Below are 21,256 nucleotides of genomic sequence, written 5' to 3' on the forward strand. Positions count from 1 at the left end.
GGGACTGGCAGGGTCGTTTCAAACATCTTAGATCAAAACTACAGCATCTGCTCCATGCTGTTATTCAATGGTTCAGTGCATCAAAGGTTTGTGCAAACGTTACCAAGTCTCTTAACGAGGATAAATAATGACAAAAATTAAACAACACATGTTAAGACTAACCGCAAGAAGGCTTGCCTAAAGATAAAGAGAGAAGGTTCAAACATGCCAGATGACAAGACTTGTGCAGGAACTGGTAGGAACCGTAGAGGAGGAGGCAACTCTGGGAGCAGGCGCAGGGGCCTGGGAGTGCAGGGGCTGGACATCTGTCTGAGGCCAGGGAGCCTGGCAGGGTGGAGAGGGGTTGGGGGAGGGGCCGGCAGGTGCGGGAGACAGTTCTCTGCGAAGTTCATGTGGGAGTGGGCTGCTCTCATAGAGCCCTGCTTCCACAGCACTTGGGAGGAAAGACCCCTGGCAGCATGCTTGGTGGGTCTCCAGGCTCCTGAGCACCCCAGAGAAGAGGGGTCCAAGCAGGAGTCTAACTGTGGCCAGTTCTCCTCGCCTGCCCCTGGAGCCTGGAGGCCTGGGCTGTCTGCACAGGCTGCCAGTACATCAAGATGGAGCCCTCAAGGTCAATGTCATGGGCTGGCCTGGGGCCTGGCCTTGGCTCAGGTGTTCTGCTTTGAGAGAGAGAGCTCCTTTCCAGATGCTGTGGGGGTGGAAAGGCCAGAGGGGGAGATGCAGGGGTGTAGAGGTGAGTGGGGTGAGCAGAGGTTTGGGTCCCCGCCGCAGCAGCTGCCCAGAGGTGTGAACACCTCTTGCTTTCTCACTCCATGGTACCCAGAGCTGTCTCCTCCTATACAGTGTGAGTCATGCCAGGCCGATTGAAAGGGAGAGAGAAAAAGATGCAGCAGTCAAAACTTAAAAGGAAAGGGGAGACCTAACTCGTTCCAAAGGTTCAAAATAATAAAAAATCCAAACTAAAGCAACATGAAAAAAAAAACCCCGAAAATAAATTAAAAAAAATAAAAAAAAACAAACAAAATAAAAACAACTAAGTGGATATAAAGAGGTGCGGAGGAGAAAATAAAACAGGACCAAATGAACGGGATAGACAAATGAGTGTTAGGCAGGCACAGACGGTTAGGTACAGACGCCATGTACTTACGTTTACCTCGGTGATTGCTATATCAACAATGCTACCCACAACAATCAAGGCGTCAAATGTATTCCATGCATCACAGAAATAGTGCTGCATGGGGCAGAGAAGCCGAGGAAGAGGGAGAGAGAGAAGAGAGAGAGAGAGAAAAAAAACAAACCAACAACAAAGGAGAAAAACAAAACAAAAAGGAAGAGGAAAAATGAAAAAAAAAAAAAGCATGAAAGAAAGGAGAGAAGAGAAAAAAAATGAGAAAAGAAAGAGGTTACGCGGGCATAGTAAACACTCTTACCACTCTACTGTTCTGGCGCTCAAACCTGGGCAACCTGGTTTTCGCAGGGTGGAGAGGCCTGACAAAAGCTGGGTTAGTCAGAGGTTAGCTGGGCCGTGGCCACCCCAGGAGGCCCGGCGGCGCCCACCGCCTCGCTCGGCGCCGAGCTCCTGGGCCCAGCACCGCGGGCAGAGCTGGGACGATGGAAAAAAAGGAGGAGAAGCTCCCACTTTTTTTCCCCCACAGGACGACGGCAGGTTCAATAAAAAGCATGACTAGAGTGGGGTAAAAACAGGAAATTAAAAAAAAAACTAAATAAAAGGCGGTAGAGAGAGAGTGAGAGAGAGGGAAACAGGAAGCAGAGGAAGCAGGGAGGCGGTTCCTGGGAAGCGCGGTCATACTCACATTAGTTTCACTGAGAATGACGTCAATTATGCTGCCAATTACGATGAGGAAGTCAAAAACATTCCAGGGATCACTAAAGTAACCCTACATAAGGGAGGGGCAGGCAGGATGGGGATTAAAAAGGAATATTAGACAGACAAGAACAGAGCAACATCACCATCAGAAATACCGTCCAGGCACTCAGTGTCGCTGCCGGAGTTCCAAACGCCCTCACCGTGGCCAGGAGCCCAGGAAGTTTTTTGGGGGGGGGGAGCCTGAGAGGCAGCTAGCCCAGCCCGCCTGCCCTGCCTTTCCTTGGCACACAGCGCCCTTTCCTCCAGATCCAACTCACCTCGCCACCCTCCTGCACAGAGGCCCTTTCTACTACCCACCAGAGGCAGGCAGAGCCAGCGGTGATGGTGCAGGGGCGTGGCTGGGCTCCTCTGGAGGGCCTGCTTAGAAGGGGGGGGCAGGTGGGTTGGGGTTGGTGGGTGAGTTGGGAATTAAAAAACTGCAGTCAGTGTGGCCCAGTGGGTGGCCAGGTCATCTGGGCTCTGCGGTGACTCACATCAGAGCGCAGCAATCATAAGAGCCCCACATCATGGACAATCTCTACGATAGGCTGGACACCCTACAGAGTAGTGTCCACTTGGTTCCAGCGGTGGACATGCCCAGGGCCTTCTGGGGATACCTCTGCCCTGGCAGGGACTTTACCTACTGAAGGGGGGACATAATCAAGGTCCATCGAATAGTTTGGAAGTAGAGGCTGTGGTCCTGGACTGGGTTTCTGGGGTGTCCGCCTCCCAACAACATCATTTGGTCATAAGGACCTGATGAGGTGCAATGGCCACCCGAGGGGAATAAAGTGGTCAAAGCCTTTTCCCGACAACAGAATTGATCGGGGTAGGCTGGGTAGAGGGATGGAGACTCTGGCTTTTCAGAAAGGCAGAACATGCCGAAGCGAGATTTGGGCACAGGAGGGGACAATCAGTGTCCTGACTTCACTTGAGCTTGTACATGTGGGTTTTATTTGTTTACATCATATTCAGAGGAGGGACGAGATCAAAGGCTTTAGAGAGACTTAGTGAGGCCCTTGGACAACTGGTCAACCAGGGGGATGGCCTGCCCTTGAGTCCCCAGAGGATTCCCAGCGTCCTGGGTGGATGGAGTCTCGACAAAGAGGCCGGGTTTGTTGGGTTTCTTGGGTCAGGGTCATCTGGCTCTCTGAGCTACTGCTCTCTGACCACCCAGGATGTCCACTTGCAGTTCAGGGACTCAGGAACAGGACGGTCACCCTAAGAGTGGAGTGGGAGAGCCTTGTACTGAGGACATTTGTCTGCTTTCATAAAGGATATCTGCCTCGTATGTTTTTCAAGCAAAGTTCTGCAAAGGGACAGGGACTGGGTCACATTTGCTCCACAGGACCAGAGGTCCCCCCTTCTCTAAGTGGAGGATTCCAGGACATGGAGTCCTAGGGTTGGCAATCGAGGATACAGTTTCTAAGGATCCTCTGAGTTTCCCAGATCCCTCTCCCCAGTTCTTTGGAAGCTGCCAACTGTCTCTTTTTATTTTTTCCTCCAAGAGTCAAGAGTCTGTCCTTTCATTTCCTCCTGGCCCTGGCAGGCTGCCCTCACTTCCCCACTTCCCATCCATGCCCTCTTTCCAGAAGGGTCACAAGACATGCTGTCCCAGGCTGTTATTCTTAGTGTGGGAGGTCAAGTCACAGGGAACGGGGCCTCTCGGTTCCCAGGCCTTTCTGCCAAAAGAGAACAGAAATGCCACAGCAGAGACTCTGGACGGCCAGGATGGGGAAAGGAGAGCTTGGCCAGGGCACGGGTCAGGTGAGGGTCAGCTTGCAGTCATGACTTTCTTGTTGGCTTCCCAGAGTATTTTTCTGAATGTTGCCAGAGTCTTAGAGGCAGAGAGAGAGAGAGAGAGAGAGAGTGAGAGAGAGAGACTGTTCTGCCCCATGAGTCACACGCTAGAGCAGGAAACAGCCAATCCCCTCCCAGATTCTCAGATACCATTCACGGTGTGAGCAGAGAGCAGGGAGGGAGAGAGCGAAGACCCCAAAGGAACGGTATACCCACGTGTGTTTTTAAATTCGCTTTTGCAAAACCACTAGGGGAATAATAAGCTCTAGGTAGCAATATCATCTCTGGGGGTAAAGTAAATTCAGAAGAGGGGCAGGGGAGGGGCTCAAGGAAGAGAAGGGAGAGAAACCGTAACCAGAGAGAGAGAGTTCAGGAACACTCCGCGCCTCACCTAGAAAACGTGGGAAAGAAACGTTAGTTGGGTGTGGGGGCAGGGGGAGACAGGAAGGTGGCAGGGCGCTGTGCTGAAGAGAGGAATGCGGGCTGGGGTCGTCCGCCCAGCAGAGAGGCCTGGAACAAAATGGGTAAGTTGGCCTTGGTTGGCAACACCTCTGAGAGAAAAGAACGGGAAAGGCCGAGAGAAACACACACGGTTAGTCAGTGGAGCGCACTGGGGAAGGGTCAGGCCCAAAGGGACCCTGTCAGCCTCGCAGTTGGCCGTCACTGGCCACTTTTCTCCCCGGATTTTTTCCCGGCGGAAGGGACAGCCCAAGACAGCTGCCTCCCGCCTGGGCCTGCCCCACCTGCTTGTGCTCTGGGAGGCTTTTGCTTGACTTCTCTGCCCTGGGGCCAGCAGCTGCTGTGCCCAGTGCCAGGGCCTCCGCTGGTGGCCGAAACCAGCCAGTTCCTGCTGTCCAGGGCTTGCGTGGATCTGCACTGAGGCGAGCAGAGCTGCGGGGCCTGAGTGGGGTGACAGGGTCCCTTAGGAGGCAACTGGCCACCCTGTCGTCCCCCTACCCCCCGTCCCATGAACCCCATCACCCATCCATTCTCCAGTTTCAGACCCAGCAACCGGGCCTCCCGCCGCGTCTCTGCCTCTCGGCAGACAGCCCTCCTCCCACTGACTGCAGAGCCCAGCCTTCCTCAGCGGCAGGGCTCCTGTCAGTCATTTAAGTCAACATGGTTTCCAGGGGGTCGGGTTAGATCCCTGAGGGGGTGGGCCGGGGGCGTATTCTTACCCTGCACTCTGGAGAACAAGAGTTTAGGGCTTTCTCATCCCCGCCCGCCTTAGCTCAGGCTCCCCCACCCCAATTTTTGCCCACCTCCTCATTGGTTGGAAACCACTGATGATGAAGGTGCTGTGGGTGTGATAACAGAAGGGTGGGGAAAACCTTAGGCTTTTTCTCTGCTGAGATGGAGCTGACTCAGAGGTGATACTCGCTACTCCTTTCCCTGAGGGCAGGTAGAAGCAGGGTCGGTAGAAGCCAGGCCCAGGGAAAGGGCTCTCCTGACCTGCTGGAATGGGGCACCAAACCTCTTCCTGCCCAGCTCCTCAGAGTCCAGCAGGGCTGGCCTTTCGTCAGCTGGCGTTTGCAGGGCTGGAAGCCTGTCCCTGGCCACCCTGAAGCCCTACAGTTAGCGGCTTTCCTTTCCTCAGTTCCCAGGCTCTGGCATCTTGGATGCTGCCTACGGTTGACGGGCCGTTACCCTGGGACTTGCGGTGGCTTATGCCCTGCTCCTCCACCCCTCGCTGTCTGACTTGGGCTGAGAAAACGTAGTACATGCAGGTTTAGCTTCAGCAAGTCATTAGTAGGAAGGAAAAACTGCCGCAAAAGCATCAGCTGATGCATCCTGCATACATGAGCATTCTGGATTTTCCTCTTCGGGGTGATCTGTGCCCTCATTCAGCTTCATGGCTGGACCTTTTCCAGAACGGAGAGGTAGCGCAGCGGAGACCAGCATGGCTGGGAGTTCGGCGTCAGGCCTACCTCATGCACCCACTAGCTGGGGGGCCTTGGGCAAATAACTTATGTCTCTGTGCCTCAGTTTCCCACCTGTAAAGTGGTGTAACCACAGGACTATGGTGAGGATTAAGTGAGACGAGACACGTAAAGAACTTAGACGTGATCAGAAGTAAACTCTAAATGAATATTATCTGCTGTCGTGGTGAACTAGACGGATGGGCCTCTCGGCTGGCTCAACAGGCCCCACAGGCTTGTCTTGGGGGTGCATTTGAGCTGAGGGGAAAGCAAAGCCCAGGTGTGTGGAAGGAAAAAGGGAGAAGCTGGAGGCCTGGAACCGGCAGCCCACCTTCTGTCTGTCTAAGGCCTTTCTGCCCATCTGGAGCCACAGATGGGACTATGTGGAGAGTCTTGGCTGACATGCGGTTGGCACTATTTTGAGACTGGTGACAAACCGAGCTGTCCTGGCTAAACGTCACCGGACTCTGGTTCATGACCACAATGAACTGCCGGGCCCTTAGGAACCACTTTTCCTACCAGGAGGACCCAGCTGCCTCTCTGGGAGGCTGGGCGGAGAGAAGAGGGCGTCCCGCTGGGCCCCCCCCCTGCCTCCCACCCGAAGCGCAGCGTGCAGGCCTGCCCTCGCCCTTCCATTCTGGATTCGCAGCAACTCTCTGCCCAGGCCAGAGGTGTCTTCCCTGTCTCCCTGAGTCAACAGAAGTTTAGGTGACAAGAAGGAATCCACAAGAAAGTCTGCACACCTCTGGGATTGTGCTGTTTTCTTAGCAACTTGAGACAGAAGTGATCTTCACTGCCACGGTCCGTCTACCTGCTTTCTCCTCTATTCCTTCCTGCTCATCCTCATTATCTGCCTCCAGTGGGTCCAGCAGCAAGAATGAAGCAAAGGAAGACGGAGGAGGAGGCGACCGTGAGGCTCTCCCCGGCCTGAAGGGGCACTGACCTCAGCCGGTCAGGGGAGCACTTCCCTTCCAAGGACACGCCAGGAAAGCAGACAAGGCAGTGTCAGGGAGACGGGGCTGAGGTCAGAAGCGGAGCCGCTGAACAGCCGGGGAGAGATGAGGGGAAGGAGCATGTGGGGAGGGCCTGGCTACCTCAAGATGGAGGCAGAGGAGTGTGAAGTTACAGGTCACGTGAGAAGAAGGCAGAGAGGGCGCTGGCCAGGAAGGGGCCAAAGAGAGCAGACAGGAGGGCGAGTGGATGGTGCAAAGTGGGGGGACATAACGGGCAGAGGAAAGGGGCAGAGAGAGGGAGCGCGGTGAGTGTGCAGTGAGAGGAGGCCCAGGCCGGCGGGTGACGGCTCCCGGGTGGCCCCGTGCCTCTGAGGTGACCGCCACTCAAGACAAGACGGCTGCATCAGTGCTGAGGTTGCAGTGGCCGAGGCCACTCGGGAGTGGGAGGCAGGGAACACCCCTGGCTGGTGCTCAGCTGGGCGGGGCCCTGGAAAGGGCAAGAGTGCGCTGCCCTGAGTGAGTGAGTGAGCACCTGAGAGAAGCACAGGAGGCAGGTGCTGAGAAGAGGTGCTGCTGGGTGGGGCAGGCGGGCCCTGCTGCTGGGGTCACTGGTCTTTCTTGGTCACGGAACTGGGCCTTGTGGGGTGACCAGAACCGGGGGTGGGCAGTGAAGGCAGCTGGCATCGGCAGCAGTGGTAGCTCAGCGTGCCCTGAAGAGCCGAGTCCATGGAACATCATGGGACGCGATGGTAACGGACACCAAGCAGAGATAATATAAATTGCATTACATTAGGATGTCATTTAGACATAGCAGTAATCATGGAAATTAGCGGCGTCTAATGGAGAAGGCAGAACTGGCGCTCACAGCTGCTCCCGGCCCCCGGCAGCCCGCAGGCGGGGAGGGCTCTGTGTGCCTCAGGCCTCGCGCCTGTGGAGGGTACCCACGGCTGGGACAGTGGAGCAAGGGGCAGGGCAGGAGCGTGCCCGGCATGGGGCTAGGGGGTCTCTGGTGAGACCCCCCTGGGGGGGGGTGTGGTTCTGCAGATGCTCTCTTAATTGTCAGAGAAACGCACGCTTTGAACCAGACACCTTCGGTTTGGATTCTTCTTTGGAATTAAACTTTGGCGGTAAGCTTTTTCTCCCCAGCAAAGCTTCCAAGACCTCATTCTTTTATTCATTCATTCACTCTTCCTCTCTCCACGTGTAACGAGCACTAGTTGCCAGGGACGATGGGAAGTGCAGGCATGCAAGCACCATCGGATCTGATGCTCAAGTTCCCGCCTCTCTGGGGAGCAGATGGAACCTGTGGTGTCTGGCTAAGGTCAGGAGGGTCCTTCTCTGTCTCAGAGAGCAGCTGGTGGGCTGCAGAACCCCACAGCTGCTTCATGCTGCTCATGCTGGGAGAGAGATGACCCCCGAGGGCTCCTCCAGAACTGAGGGGTTGAGTCGCTGCGTCCCCTGGGGGACCAAGGCCAGGCAGACACAGCACAGTATTCCAGCCACTTGAATTCCAGTGGACACCACACTGCGCCCTTTGAGGGAGGAGGCAGCGAGGGGTGTGTCAGCAAGGACCGCAGCCCGTGACTTTGTTCTGGGAGTGAACTTGGACCTGGCACAGCCCCTGAGGTCTGCCTGCCTTGGATTCCCCTGGCGGGAGAGTCTTCTAAGCCCAGACCTGACCTAGTCAGCCTGGCGCCCTTCCTGGCCTAACAGCCGAACCTGCCTCCCTTCGAGAATGGTCACGCATGACCCAGCTGCCATCACTGGAAACAGCCTGCATGCTTTTAGTGGGGACCATTCAGAGATGAGCTTGAGGTTGTGCAGGCACACCCCACACCTGTTTGCTCCTCTGGAAGGAACAACACGAGCGTGCACCTGCAGAGGGTTGTGAGCCGGCTGAGCCCAAGCAGAAGGTCCTGTCCTGCTGGGCAGGGTTGCTGGGCATTTTTCAGGCTGTCGCTGCTGCTGTGGCCTCTGCTGCCTGGTGCCTGCTGGGGCCCCTCGCCTGGCCTCGCTGGTGCTTTTCTGCACTGCCCACAGCCTTCCTGGCTGCACAGGGAGAGCCCCCACCCTGTGGGTCCCGTTAACACCACAGCCCTTGCAGATTTGGGGATCCCTCGCCCTTCCCCAGGCGCAGTGTGTTCTGGTTTTACTCCCAGCGGCAGGGATGGAGACAGGAGCCACTGTGTACTTTCCCACTGGGCTGCTTTACACAGCGCGAATAATTTTCCACATTAAATAATTAAATGTAATAGCTAACACCACCCTTCCCACACGAAGGCTTTATGCAAGTCATATAATTATTTTTTATCATTCATAGTGACTTTTAAACTCTCAAGTGCCAAGCAGGAAAGAAACCTGTCACAATGTTGCAACAATATGCAAATCCCGGGGTACAAGAGCCGGGGTGGGGAGCCCCTTCCTGACAAAGCCCATTTGTGCCTGTCTGCTGGAGTCAGGTACCCTGTGGGCATGCTACAAATAAATAACAATCAGGGTAATGCTAAGTTGCCCATCAGGCGGCTAAGACCAGGCAGGAGCGAGGAAGCACCTGCTCTTGATGGGGGAGGGGGAGCAGTGCCGACCCTCGTCCTGGTCGTGTCCTGGCCGCCTCCTCCTCCAGCCCTTTCTATGCCGTTGAATGTGACTGGGTGGAGTTTCTGGTGGTCACTGATGGCGGAGACACGCCGGTTGGTTCTTCGTAGTTTGGATAGAGGATTCAAATCCATTAAATAAGGGTGAAGAAAGTCAGACCACAGCCCAGGGCAGCTGTGGGGGGTGGTACTGCCCCCTAGGGGTGTTCTGGGGACCTGCACAGGGGACCCGCCTTTTCATTTAGAGGCAAAACTGGCCTTGGGTGGAAGGACTCCTGTCACTTTTGTCCAGGGAAGAAGTGTGATGTCCACTAGAATTTATCACAGACATTTCAGTAGGATGCCACATGAAATAAGGCTCGCTGGTCATAACTTAGCTTTTTATTCTGATATTTTATACATACTCTGTTATTTTTTAAAATTGCTGCTTCTGTGTTCAACACAGAACACAGACTTCCCACTCCATTATAGTTTAAGATATGTATTATAGGTAGGCACAATCTATCTGCTGCTTACATGATGTGCACAGATGTGAAATTTCTATGCAGGGAGATTTAGTTTTCCTCTGAATTTTATTTAAGGGAAATTCAAGAGGTATGACAAAATATTTGTTATAAAAAGGGAATTTTGGCTCTTAAAGGATTGAAAACCACTGGCCTAAAAGAATGCCTGGGTTTCCAAACAATTTTTCCCTAAAGAAGTCTTGTTTGCTCTTAATGTTTTTAAAGTTGAATTTTGCAGGAGGCGAGGAAGTAGAAAGTCATTCAGTCCAAGAGAACTTCATGTGTCTATGGTGCTTTTCCCTATACTGACCCTTGGCCCATTCACCAGTCACTAAAGGTGGAGAGGCCCAGGGCCCACTCAACATCCCCTGAAGGTTCCTCAGATAAACACCCCTGAATTTGACTTTCACTCAACATCCCCTGAGGGTTCCTCAGATAAACTCCCCCAAATTTGCCTTTCACTCAACATCCCCTGAGGGTTCCTCAGATAAACTCCCTTGAATTTGCCTTTGGACACATGAGAACTCATTGTCAGGCAGAACTGCCCCTCCTACGGTAGGACATCCTTGGTCCCCCCACCCCCCCAACTAAATCCGAAAAGTACTTTTTTTTAACCGCCTGGGTCAGATTTCCAAGACAGCTCCATGGAACATAAGCGCTGTGAGATGCCAATTGGCGTTACAAAGCAAACAAACAAGCAAAACAAACAAGCGCCCAAGAAACCAAACTAGAAAACAGGGGCTGGACCTCCAATAAAGTTGCAAGTGTCGAATCTCAGGATTTTACTCCGAGTTCTGATGGGCAGTCTCACAGCTCATCACACATCAGCAACTCCAAGCCCAGCACTGAAGAAAGCTGAGTGCACTCAGGCAGATTTCCCTAATCTGGTGGTGGAGTTAGACCCTGTGACCTCTTTGCCATCTGGTAACTGTTTTCCTCCCTCTCAGGCCTGTTCCTGGATAGAGTGGGTAGAGGATGCCTCGGAGGGTTTAGGGCTTGTAATCCAGCAACAGGAATCAATCTTGTGAGGAGGGCGCCCACCTGTGTTCTCACTACAGAGACCTTATAGAGCACCTGGCATGTGTAGGCACTGCTGTGTTAGCATCTGGGGGGACAGAAAGACGGGCAAGAGACAGTCTTGCTCAGACTGCCCATAGTGAGGCTTGATTCCTCCCCCTCGCCCTCGTCCACATCGGCATCAGATAATGTCGTGAGTCTGCCTATCTCTTCCCAACCCTACTCTAACACCTGTGCTTCCAGAAACATGTTCTGAGGGCCCCTCGCTTGCCTCACACCACTCCATTCTTCACTGGCAGTCGGTGTGCTGACCCAGATGACAGAATCCTCTGAGGGCCGTCAGGGCAAATCTACCCACTCCATGTCCCGAAGGGCTTGTGTGCTCTGGCTCTGCCCAGGCCTGCTCCTCCCTCATCGTTCTCAGTCCTCAGAACAAGTCCACTTTGCTCCTGCTCCAGGGCCTTTACAATTCCCTCTGCCTGAAATGCTCTTCTTCAATCTCCAGGGATCGGTTTAACCCTCATATTCCAGGCCACCTAATCTGAAACAGGTGGCTCTTTCCTGTGGGGGTCTACTCCCCCCAGCATGGCCCTTGCCCTGCTTGCTTAATGGCATCTCCTGCATCGTCCTGTGAGCCCTGGAAAGACAGCACCATCTCAGCACAATCACCTGTACTCAATAACTATTTGTAGCAAGAAAAGATGGAACTCATAGAGTTCCAAGTGGAATTCACAGAGAGGAACATTCAGTTCAATATAAAGGAGGATTCCCAACAGGGCTGCCTGTAGAAATAGGGGCTTTCTTGTGGTAGAAAGCAGACACAAGTAGATATTTCTGCATTGATTAAAGATCAATGACATTAATGGTGTTTTCTGACAGTAATATTCTGACTTTTTTCCTTGTTCTCCGGATCTGAAATTCTCATTCATTCATACATGTGTGCATGCATTTAACTTTCATTGAATGCCCCTCATGGGACACTAAAATGCATATAAAACAGTTCCTGCCTCAAGGAATCCAACAATCTAATTTCTGTCTCCACAACTCACAAGTTTTCCCATGGTGAGGACTTGGGCTGGGTGCATGCATGTATATGTGTGTGTGTGTGCACATAAGGCTACTGTTTCACTTTCCTGAGTCCACCTCTGAAGTGACTTTTCCTGAAAATACATGTCACTCCAGACTGGGAAAGGAAATTCAGAAGATCCAAACCAACCCAGGGAACATAAGGACCAAACCCAGACTGAGTAAATGAGGGGCTTCACAGGAAAGGAGTGCTGTATTAGCTTCCACAGGGTTGTAACCTGGGAATGATTTGCTTTGATTTTGTCTCTGAGTTGCTCAGGCATTTGCTGAGGACCCACTAAGAGCAAAGCAATAACTCAGCATGTTTACATGTGTTTCAGTGGAGCGTATAGTGGAAAGAGCTTGGCTTTTGAATCACCTAAATCTGCATTAAAATCCCCCAAACCAACACCAAAAAAACTAGTTCTGTCATCTTGAATACACTGCTGAAATTTTATCCTAACCTTCAGTTTCCAAAAGATAAAAATACCGGTCTTACAAATTAATTGAGATAATCAGTGGAAAATGACTAGTGTAATGCCTGATTCTTTATAGGCCTTTAACATATGACTCTTTTCCTTCTTTCCTCTGCATGCTACTGCCTTTCAATGTAGGGATTCATATGAAAATGGGCAAATATGTTTACTTATTGCTTCTTTTTAAGTAGGAACATGCATATCAATCAAAACAGTAGTTCATCCTGTGATGAATGAGATGGCAAACCGGGGATTTCCCAGACTCACGAATGGGCAAATCCAGGCAGGTCTGTTCTTAAAAAGGCAAACTGAGCAAGTCTGGCCCAGTCTGCTTGTCACCACCTTTGTGTCCCTTGGTGCTGGGCACACTGCTGCTATGTCAGGTGCTCATAGTTTTTATTGGATTGTTGGTAACCTTTAGTTTGCAGCAAAACACTAACCAAACAGCGTATAGGCAGAGAGTTCATGAAATAAGCAATATGAAGAATAGCAAGTGCTAGAGACAGAGAAAGAGAGGATGGTGAAGGGTGAGGCTCGAAACTTGTGAAGACTGACGCTGGGTTGCATTAGTCACAGAAAAGGGCAAGTGCTGATTCTAGATGTTAATAGCAGATGGAGAAAGAAGACAAAGTAAACCATCTGAAGAAGGCAAGACTGAGGACAGAGGGTCCCAGAACCTGGATGTCTCGGGAAAGAAACAATTCAGAGTCACACGGCCCCAGACATCAGCCCCGGAAACATGGGTTTATATACATCAAATTCCTCAGGAGAAACAGAATTTAAAACTCAGTTCCTCAGTGGCACACATCACAGGAATCTCATTTATTTATTGAAGACAGAGTGTACGGAACATTTTTCATGTGCAACAAGTTCTGCAAGAAAGTGCTGTTCTGGAGACATCACTTCATCCCTTAGGTCTGCAGGGTCTCTGGGCCCTAATTTGAAACATGAAAGTGAGCCTGAGGCTTCTGTCACCTCTTGTTCAAGAAAGTCGGGGACCAGACGGGTCAATGAGTGCTTTCACTGGGGATCTACCCACCTCTCTGGACTATTCTCGGGCTGGGAGAAAGCTGATAAGGGAGGTTGCCAAGTCTCTGACCACAGAGGAAGGCCAGGGTTGCGTCCTCCCTCCCTTTGGGAGGGACTAAGGGGCAGTGAGTACTGGCTACTCCCAGAGCAGGCAGCAGTGAAGGGGGGTGAGGTAAATCTCAGAAAGGGCAGCTCCTGCTTTTTCACCCCCACGACCATAAGGGGTTGGGGGTGGTTAGGAATCTTTCCCTGGATTAACTTCCATCTTCTTGGCAGCCTGCCCTCTGCTGAGGAGGAGAAGCTGTTGGACCCTTGTCCTGCTGAGTCATGGTCAACAAACAGGGAATCCTAGGCAACTAGGTGACATCACCTCCCAGCCTGGCACTCAAGCTGCCGCTGACTCTGGGACATCTGTGACGGGCTCTGCTTTTGGAACCAGACTCTTGTCCCTCTCTATGACGATGTCTGAGCGAGCCACTGAAATGGGTTGATGCCTTGGGACCACCCAGCATCACCCTGTTGGCCACTAAAGACTTGCTGGGTGACCCCTCTCTCCTGCCATTCTCCCTTAAGTCAACTAAGTTCTCTTTGGACATTTTGTTGGGGTTGTATGAAATTATGGATCAGTTTGGGGAGAAGTGACATCTTTGTAATATTGAGATTTCCAATTCATGAACACGATATATTGCTCCATTTACTAAGTTTTCCTGAATTCCTTTCTATAAAATTTTATACTTCTCTCTGTAGAGATCTTTCATGGTTTCTTTAGACTTACTAAGGCCCTTAGGATATTTTTCAGGGTTTATTATAAAGAGTATCTTACAACAATTTTTGGTTTTGCCTGATCAATTTCAGTTTGTGATGGGGAACAACTATTTAGGAACCTTCTAACCAAAATATTTTCATGCTGACAACCTTGGTCCTGCATCACCATGTAGGACCCAGTTGCCACCTGGTTATCTCTAGGCTGTTCACCTGCTTCTAGGGAGGACAGTCGCTCTGGCCAGGGACTAGTTATTCAGGTCAACACTGCTATCATCTACCCAACACTTCAGACCACCACAGATCTCTGAGGTTTGGGTGGAAGACTGCATAGTTCTACAGTGACGTACACTTCCCCCTGATTTGCATGTGTGGGAACTTGGATTTAAGGAGTGGGGCAGTTGGAGACAGAACAGAGATTTACTTGAGTAAATTCACTTTGCACGGAGTAGCAAGGAGAGATGATAGAAACGAAGAACTCAGGGACCTCATGAAGACAAAAAAGCAAGCTGATCACAGAGCCACGACAGAAAAGTTGAGCAGAGGTAGCTTACGATAACTTTCTGTGGCTATGCCTGAGAGGTAGGCTTTCTATGAAAACCTTGCTGCCTACCTGCCCCTCTCAGCTAATACAAATGCAAACATTATACCAGATAGGTATGCTGGCGAACCAAAGGTGTTAGCAGAATTTTGGGGCCCTGTTAGAAGCTACTGGTTCCTGGCCTACATCCAGCCAGTTAGTTCTGTTTTAGTTTTTGTTTTTAAAAATGATTTTTTTATGCATACAAAACCTGGGGTGTAGGCCAGAGGTATGGGGATGAGAGGATTCACCAGAGACAGACTAGGGAGTAGAACAGGCGGATCTATGGAAATCCACTGCTGAGGGGAGTAGTGGGCGGGTCAGGAGAGGTCTGCTGCGCCATGTGGGTCAGCACCTTGGCTGGGTATGGAACTCATGCTGTGGTGGCTGTAGATAGTTTTGCAATGCTGCTCTTTAACCCCTTGCACCACCAGCAAGCCCCCAAAATCTTTTAGGGATGCTATTCCTTGAATCTATTCCTTAAAGGAGTACAGAGCTTGAAGGAAGTCCTGGGAATCCTATTCTCCTCAATTTTCCTCCCAACTAGTCAGCTTCTTTGGCCTGCCAGACGTGCTGACCATGACCCCTTCCTGCCAAAAACCCCAAAAAAAGGAAGTAAAAAAAAAAAAAATCCATTTTCCTTTCTCCTCACACCACTGATTGGCCCTGGCATGTGTGAAATGCATAGGCATGAGTGAAAGATGACACGGCTGTCATCTTTCTTTGGGAAATGGCTCTCTTAGTTTACCCAGTTTTCTCACTATAGAAAACTAGGGCACTTCCTGTTCCAGACCCTCCCTGCTAGTTACTTCCAGGGAAACTGGCTGGCTCCTTGATCTGTAGGAATCAGGACCAGAGGGTCTTTCCAGCTGAGGCCCATGCCTGTGTCAGTTTCCTCTGCTTCTGGGGGTACATCCCTTGAGCTCGTGAGGTGTGATTCACCAAGTCCACTGTAGGGCTCTGTGGACTGCATCAGATATCATCAGAAACACGTCTGAGTCAACTGTGGGATGACTCAAAGATCTGTAATATTTAAACCATATGTCTCACAAAGCAAGGTGGAAATGCAGCCAGTTTCCCTACCAGAGGTTGTCATCTGAGACTGAAGCTAAAACTGGCAAGGGCTCTGCATTCTCAGACTCACCAGGTCGTGCTGCTGTGGGCTGTGAGCTTGTCAGCAGCTCTGCGCCACCTGGCCTGGAATGGGCCATACATGGATGGAAGGAGGGCAGGCCAGGCAGCCGGGGACATTCAACAGCCCTTTCTAGACCAGGAAAAAACTCACGACCCTTAATGGCACTGGGAAGGGAAAGCAAAAAGGGTATATTTGCTGCCTCAGAGGAGGGAGGAAAATATTATTACACTAGATAACTTTATTAGGAGTCTTATTCTCTGAGAATTCACCAAGACCCTTAGGCTTCCTTTGAGTAACAGGAAGAAATGACCACTGACTTATCTTTGAAATCCCTCAAAGGCTGTTTCCCTCTTTCTAAAAAGCACCCAGCAGGTCATCTGATGTGGAAAGACGACTGCTCACAGCTCACACAGTGATGATCAAGTCAGAGGTGCCAGAATCTAGTCCCAGTGCTGCCACTTAGTTGTGGGATAAGTAATATTATACTTAGTTGTTTTGAGCTTCAGTTCCCTCTTCCCTAAAAGGGAGAAGTCTACTTATCTGACAGGGGTGTTTTGAGGAGTCCATGCAATGGGGTCTATGTAACACATGGCAGGCGATTAAGAAATGTTAGTTGAGTATTAATTCAAAGAAGATGATGGATAGGTTGTCAGTAAACACGGACCCAACAGCCAAGGAGTTCCCTCCTGCTTTAATTAACTTCAGATCCAGTGCAATTTGGAATCAAGACAGAATATATCACCAAGGGCTTTTTCCCTTTTTGCTTTCTGGTGATCTGTGTTACAGCTGCCAAAATGGGTAAAGGAGTGAGGGAGAAGAGAGAGAAGGTTTGGAAAGCTGCAGGGGCTTTCTCAAGCCTGTAGCTGTACGAGTCTCTTAGATCCAGCTCTTCCTGCTGTTCAACCAGAGGGTTGTGGTCACCAGGGAAGACACTAGCTGTGAGTCAACCCTCCCTCTGACTTGCCCGGCTTTGTGACTCTCAGCCAGTGGATGCTGGTGCTGGTATTTTAACCACCTTCAGAAGCCTAAGATGGAAGGTCATGCTCAAGTCAGCTCACGCTTCCATTATCAGGATAATGGGATGTGTAGGCCAGGGAGGGCACAGATCACCCAAGGGGACATGAAATTCCACCTTCCTATGCTGCCTCACTCAGCCCATGGTTCTAATCTTCTCTCCCAACCTTGTTTTCTAGAAACTTGTTAGAAGTAGCAAAGCATAAACATTTGAGAATAGCTTCCCTTTCTGTACTGGAAGGTGGAAGGAAGCTATGAGAGTCTCTGAGGGTGGGGGTTCTCATGAGCTGGACACTGAGCCCCCAGCAAATGCAGCTCTGGCTGAGCTTTTCACAATGAGGCTGGTCCGTGCAGCTAGTGAAGTGGGAGGAGGGTGGAACACAGGCCCGAGAGGATCTGATGGGGCTGGGCTTGGAGAGGTTTGGTTTGCTGTTCAGCAGGCGTAGTTTTTTCCCCCTCCTAGAAAAACTGACTGATGGCACCAGAGAAAAGGTGGGAAGTAGCAAGAGAAGGACCATCACCTGGTTCCCCTTGAAGGAGAGGGTCGGCTTGGAAGAACCTGTTTGTGGTACATCCCAGCCGTAGTCTAGACCATAAGCTGAGATTCTGTTTCAAGAGTGGGCCTGCGTTAGCTCAGGGAACATGTGTCTTGGCAGGAGGGATGGTCCCCCACAGATGACTTCTGCCCCTCACTCTCCTAGGCTCTCCCTTCCCTTCTCCATCCCACAGACACCTGTGGACCATAGGTTTCATTCAGAGGCCTACCTTGGGCTTGAAGGCAATGAGCTTCAGAATCATCTCCACGGTGAAGAGGCCAGTGAAGAGCATGTTGAGGATGTTCATGGCGATTTTGAACAGGCAGCTTTGACCGTAGTGCTAAGGGGGGGGGAGATGCCATGAAAATGAGCCAGGGGTGTCCCAACTCTTCCCCGTCCTCACTTCCCTCAGCCAAGCGCTGGAAGGTCATCTATGTCTCTCAGGGCAGTTGGGTAGACTCAGAAAGTCCTACAAGTTCTTTCCTTGTCTGCCATCTCTGAAAACAGAGGTTGGCAGAGTTCTGTGTTCCTTCTCTGACTGATGATGACCGCGTTATGGAAACTCTGGCACTGGAGAGAGCAGCGGCCAGCTGATCTCCCTGAAGACAGGTGGCTGCACAACCCACCTCCGTGCCTGCGCCTCACTGACAATAACCGACACTTCCACCGCCCCCACCCTTTGCCACATCCCTCCACTCTCTCCATTTCATCACCCAGCGTCCAGTGGGCTCCTTCCTCAAGGCCCAGGCACGAGCCTCTGACTTTCTCCAGTTGGGGGCAGAGGAAGGCTCTTCTGTCCTTTCTCCCTCCCTGGGCCGACACGAAGGTGATCACTGGAGATGACCGTGTAGCTCTCCCACCCCTTTCTACCTCCTATAGCTTCTCCCCCCACAGGCACCAGGGGACCAGCCCCCCGGGACTGACCTGCATGGCCAAGCAGATGGTGTTGAGCAGGATGAGGACAAACATCAGGTACTCAAAGTAGGTGGAGTTGACCACGTACCACACTTTGTACTGGTGCTGGTTCTTGGGGATGTACCTCCGCAGGGGCCGCGCCTTCAGGGCGTATTCCACGCACTGTCGCTGAGAGGGGTTGGGGTGGGGGTGAGGAGAGGTGGGGGCCAGTTACCGACGTGCCGAGTGGGGACATGGCAGAGAGGGTGGGAAGTAAATGAAACTACAGACTCTGGGGGAGACCTTGAGGAGTCAGAAAAACAATCTACTGCTCTAGTTTCTTTACAACATGAGATACAATATACACACTAAGCATTTTTTTTCTCCTTCCCTTAATGAAGACCCTTGTCTAGGCTATAGTTGACGGGCCCAAGTCTCCTTTATTTCCAGCTCAGCAACGCCGGGGTACCGCCTGGCACTTGACAAGTATGTCTGTTTTCTTCCAGTCTCTCCTCGGGCCCTTCTCTCCTCAGCCCTCCTTTCCTGCCCTCAATCAATCTTCCTCATGTGCCAGCGTCGCAGAGGTCAGAAGGCATAGCTCACGGCCAAGGACTGAGAGCTCGGGCTAGCTAGATTCTTGGTTCTGGAGTCCGGCCCACTGGCACTGAGACCATACTCCCAAGTGAGGCACTAGCCCCTCCCCCAGCCCTCAGCCTCCAAACCCTGTCTCTAGACCTGATCGGTTCTATTTTCTACTGCCATTAACCCGACAGTAGCCCAGGGTCTAGTCACCACTCATCTAGACGGACTAATTGGCAACATTTATTCCTTCTTTTCTCATTCAAAGTCAATTCAGCAGCCAGAATGCTGCGTTTAAACCCAAGGTGTTGACCTCCAAATCTGTGAGGGGGTCAGCTGGCTTAGCTGGGGAGAGCTGAGCAAGGGAGACATGCTTCTCTCTACAAGCGGGGATATCTTCCCAGAGACTCTTCCCATGGAGTAATCTATAGAGAACTGACCTCTGTGGCTGACCATCCACCCCACGCTCACAGTTTTACTCCTCACTGTATGAGCTGCCAGCTCTTTGTCGTGGCGAGCAGACTATGTTCTGGCCCTGGGCATTTCTATGTCGTCCTTATTTCAGCCTCTTTCCTGCCCCCACCTCATGAACAGACCTTCGTTGTCCTCGTGTCCTTCCTTGCCAGTGGTGCCAGCACATCTGGGCACATTTTAACCGTGTCAGCTTCTAGATATGGCATGAGACTTCCCCCCCACCCCCGGCTCCCTACACTGAGTCTGCCATGGAGTCTCCTTAAACAGATGCTTAAAAACAGACTAGTTGACAGAATACATTCGCCAGTTGCGGGATTTGCGGAGATTTGCATTTTTTTTTTTTTTGCCCCAGCCTCTCCAGAGGAATGAAATCCTATTCTTGTGGAGCAGGTGGGTGATCTTGGGTCTGCATGGGTGTTGCCCCACGACAGCCTCTCCTCCTGGTGGGCCAGATGCTCTGGCTGCTGCCACTCTTCCTGTGCCCTTCCCCCACCCCCTGCCTTGCTTCTCTCCTTCCTAGGAAGGTACCTGGTTCTTGTCCAGCTCACAGTTCTTGTATTCCTGCTCTCCCTGTTCCTGGAAGGTGACGATGACGAAACCCACGAAGATGTTCATCATGAAGAAGGCGATGATGATGATGTAAATGATGAAGAAGATGGAGATCTCCACACGGTAGTTGTAGATGGGGCCCTTGTCCTCTGTGTGGGAGTCGATGGAGCGGTACAGCAGCCTGGAGGGGAGACAGGCCCCATGGGGGAGCTGGAGGAGCAGTGTCCCTGCAGGAGAACGGCACTGCTGCTCCCAGGGATTCTGCTCAGGGTTCTGGATGGGGGGGGGGCTAGAAACAGCTCTGTGCTGGGAGTCGGAAGATCTGAGTTCAGGTTCAGCCCTGCCACTTACTGGTCATGTGACCTTGGCCAATCACTTAACCTCTTTTGAGCATCAGACTCTTCATCTGTAAAATGGAGACAATAACGCCAAGCTTCCCTTGCTATAATGTATATAAAGGTGTTTTGAACTGCCAAGAGCTATTTATATATAACATAAGTTGTGGAATTGGTAATATTGAGACAGCTTTGCCAAATGGCATACATGGGAGACTGTTAGACTGAACATGAAACATGTCCACCTGAGAGCAAATACCCACTGAGCTAAAATGGATAAAATGACCCATGCTTATCTGGATCACCAGCACTGGTTTGGATATGAACTTGAGGACCTTGCACACACAGGACGTTTATTTGGGCCTCGGCTCTGTCCCCACCAACCTGTGTCTCTTCATGGACCGGGACTTTCTCCTCTCCTTCCTTCCTACATCATCTAGTATTTAGTCTCTGGGTATCAGCCCTTTTTTTACCATAGGATAAGACGCCACTCATCATCTGCTATTGTTGACTTAGAAATTTTCTGACTCTCAGATGTTAACTTCCCTGGCATGTATGCTGGGAAGCAGAATCTAAACAAAGGGGCACAGAGCACCTGATGGACAAGCTGTCTGGTAGAGGTGAGGCAGTGTGAAGTCAACCGGGCTGGGCTGGACAGAAAAGCACGACCTCTGCAGAGGCATTTGGGCCCAGCTTCATCTTTCCTTACTTTCTACTATAAATATAGGTACAACTTCCTCTGAGGAGACTGGGGTACAGTCTATAAAATGGGGCATCTCAGCCTTCTTTCCCCTCGCCGAGTGCATGCTGGGAGTGGTAGTCTTAAATCCCACAGTGACCCAAGGGTCCACACCTGACCTGGAGAACTATCCCCACACCCCTGATCCCAGATTAATGAGCATAGTGAGAGAGAGAGAGAGAGAGAGAGAGAGAGAGAGAGAGAGAGAGAGAGAGAGAGAGAGAGAGAAAGAGCTCTCATTGTCATTGTTGGCTCACTCTAAGGTTGGGGTGGGGTGCTAACAGAATCTCATTTTTGGTTGTAGTTTCTGAAATATTGTCATTTTCTACAGAAAGCAAAGTTGACATTTCAACAGACTATACCTTACATATTGTTCTAGACACACACTCTCATTCCCATTACCCGGATAAGTATGACTCCTGGGAGGGAGAGTAGA

At 51.3% G+C, this 21,256-nt stretch overlaps 1 protein-coding gene across 16 annotated transcripts in view; it reads right to left on the reverse strand.

Moving 5' to 3' along the window:
- CACNA1C (calcium channel, voltage-dependent, L type, alpha 1C subunit) overlaps nt 1-21,256 on the reverse strand; it is a 528,989-nt gene that overhangs the window by 38,615 nt on the left and 469,118 nt on the right. For 8 of the 16 annotated variants that reach the window (XM_012732382.1, XM_012732378.1, XM_012732376.1 and 5 more), the window contains 5 exons: nt 19,726-19,927; nt 18,175-18,333; nt 17,480-17,590; nt 1,815-1,898; nt 1,148-1,231 (listed from right to left, as the gene is read on the reverse strand). In XM_012732382.1, the coding sequence (XP_012587836.1) occupies nt 1,148-1,231; nt 1,815-1,898; nt 17,480-17,590; nt 18,175-18,333; nt 19,726-19,927 (640 nt within the window). The remainder of the gene's footprint in view (nt 1-1,147; nt 1,232-1,814; nt 1,899-17,479; nt 17,591-18,174; nt 18,334-19,725; nt 19,928-21,256) is intronic. The other 8 variants (XM_012732386.1, XM_012732385.1, XM_012732381.1 and 5 more) reach the window with 2 other exon arrangements.

Source organism: Condylura cristata, unplaced genomic scaffold, assembly GCF_000260355.1.
Source record: "Condylura cristata isolate star-nosed mole 26May11 unplaced genomic scaffold, ConCri1.0 scaffold00034, whole genome shotgun sequence".
Classification (NCBI taxonomy): Eukaryota; Metazoa; Chordata; class Mammalia; order Eulipotyphla; family Talpidae; genus Condylura; species Condylura cristata.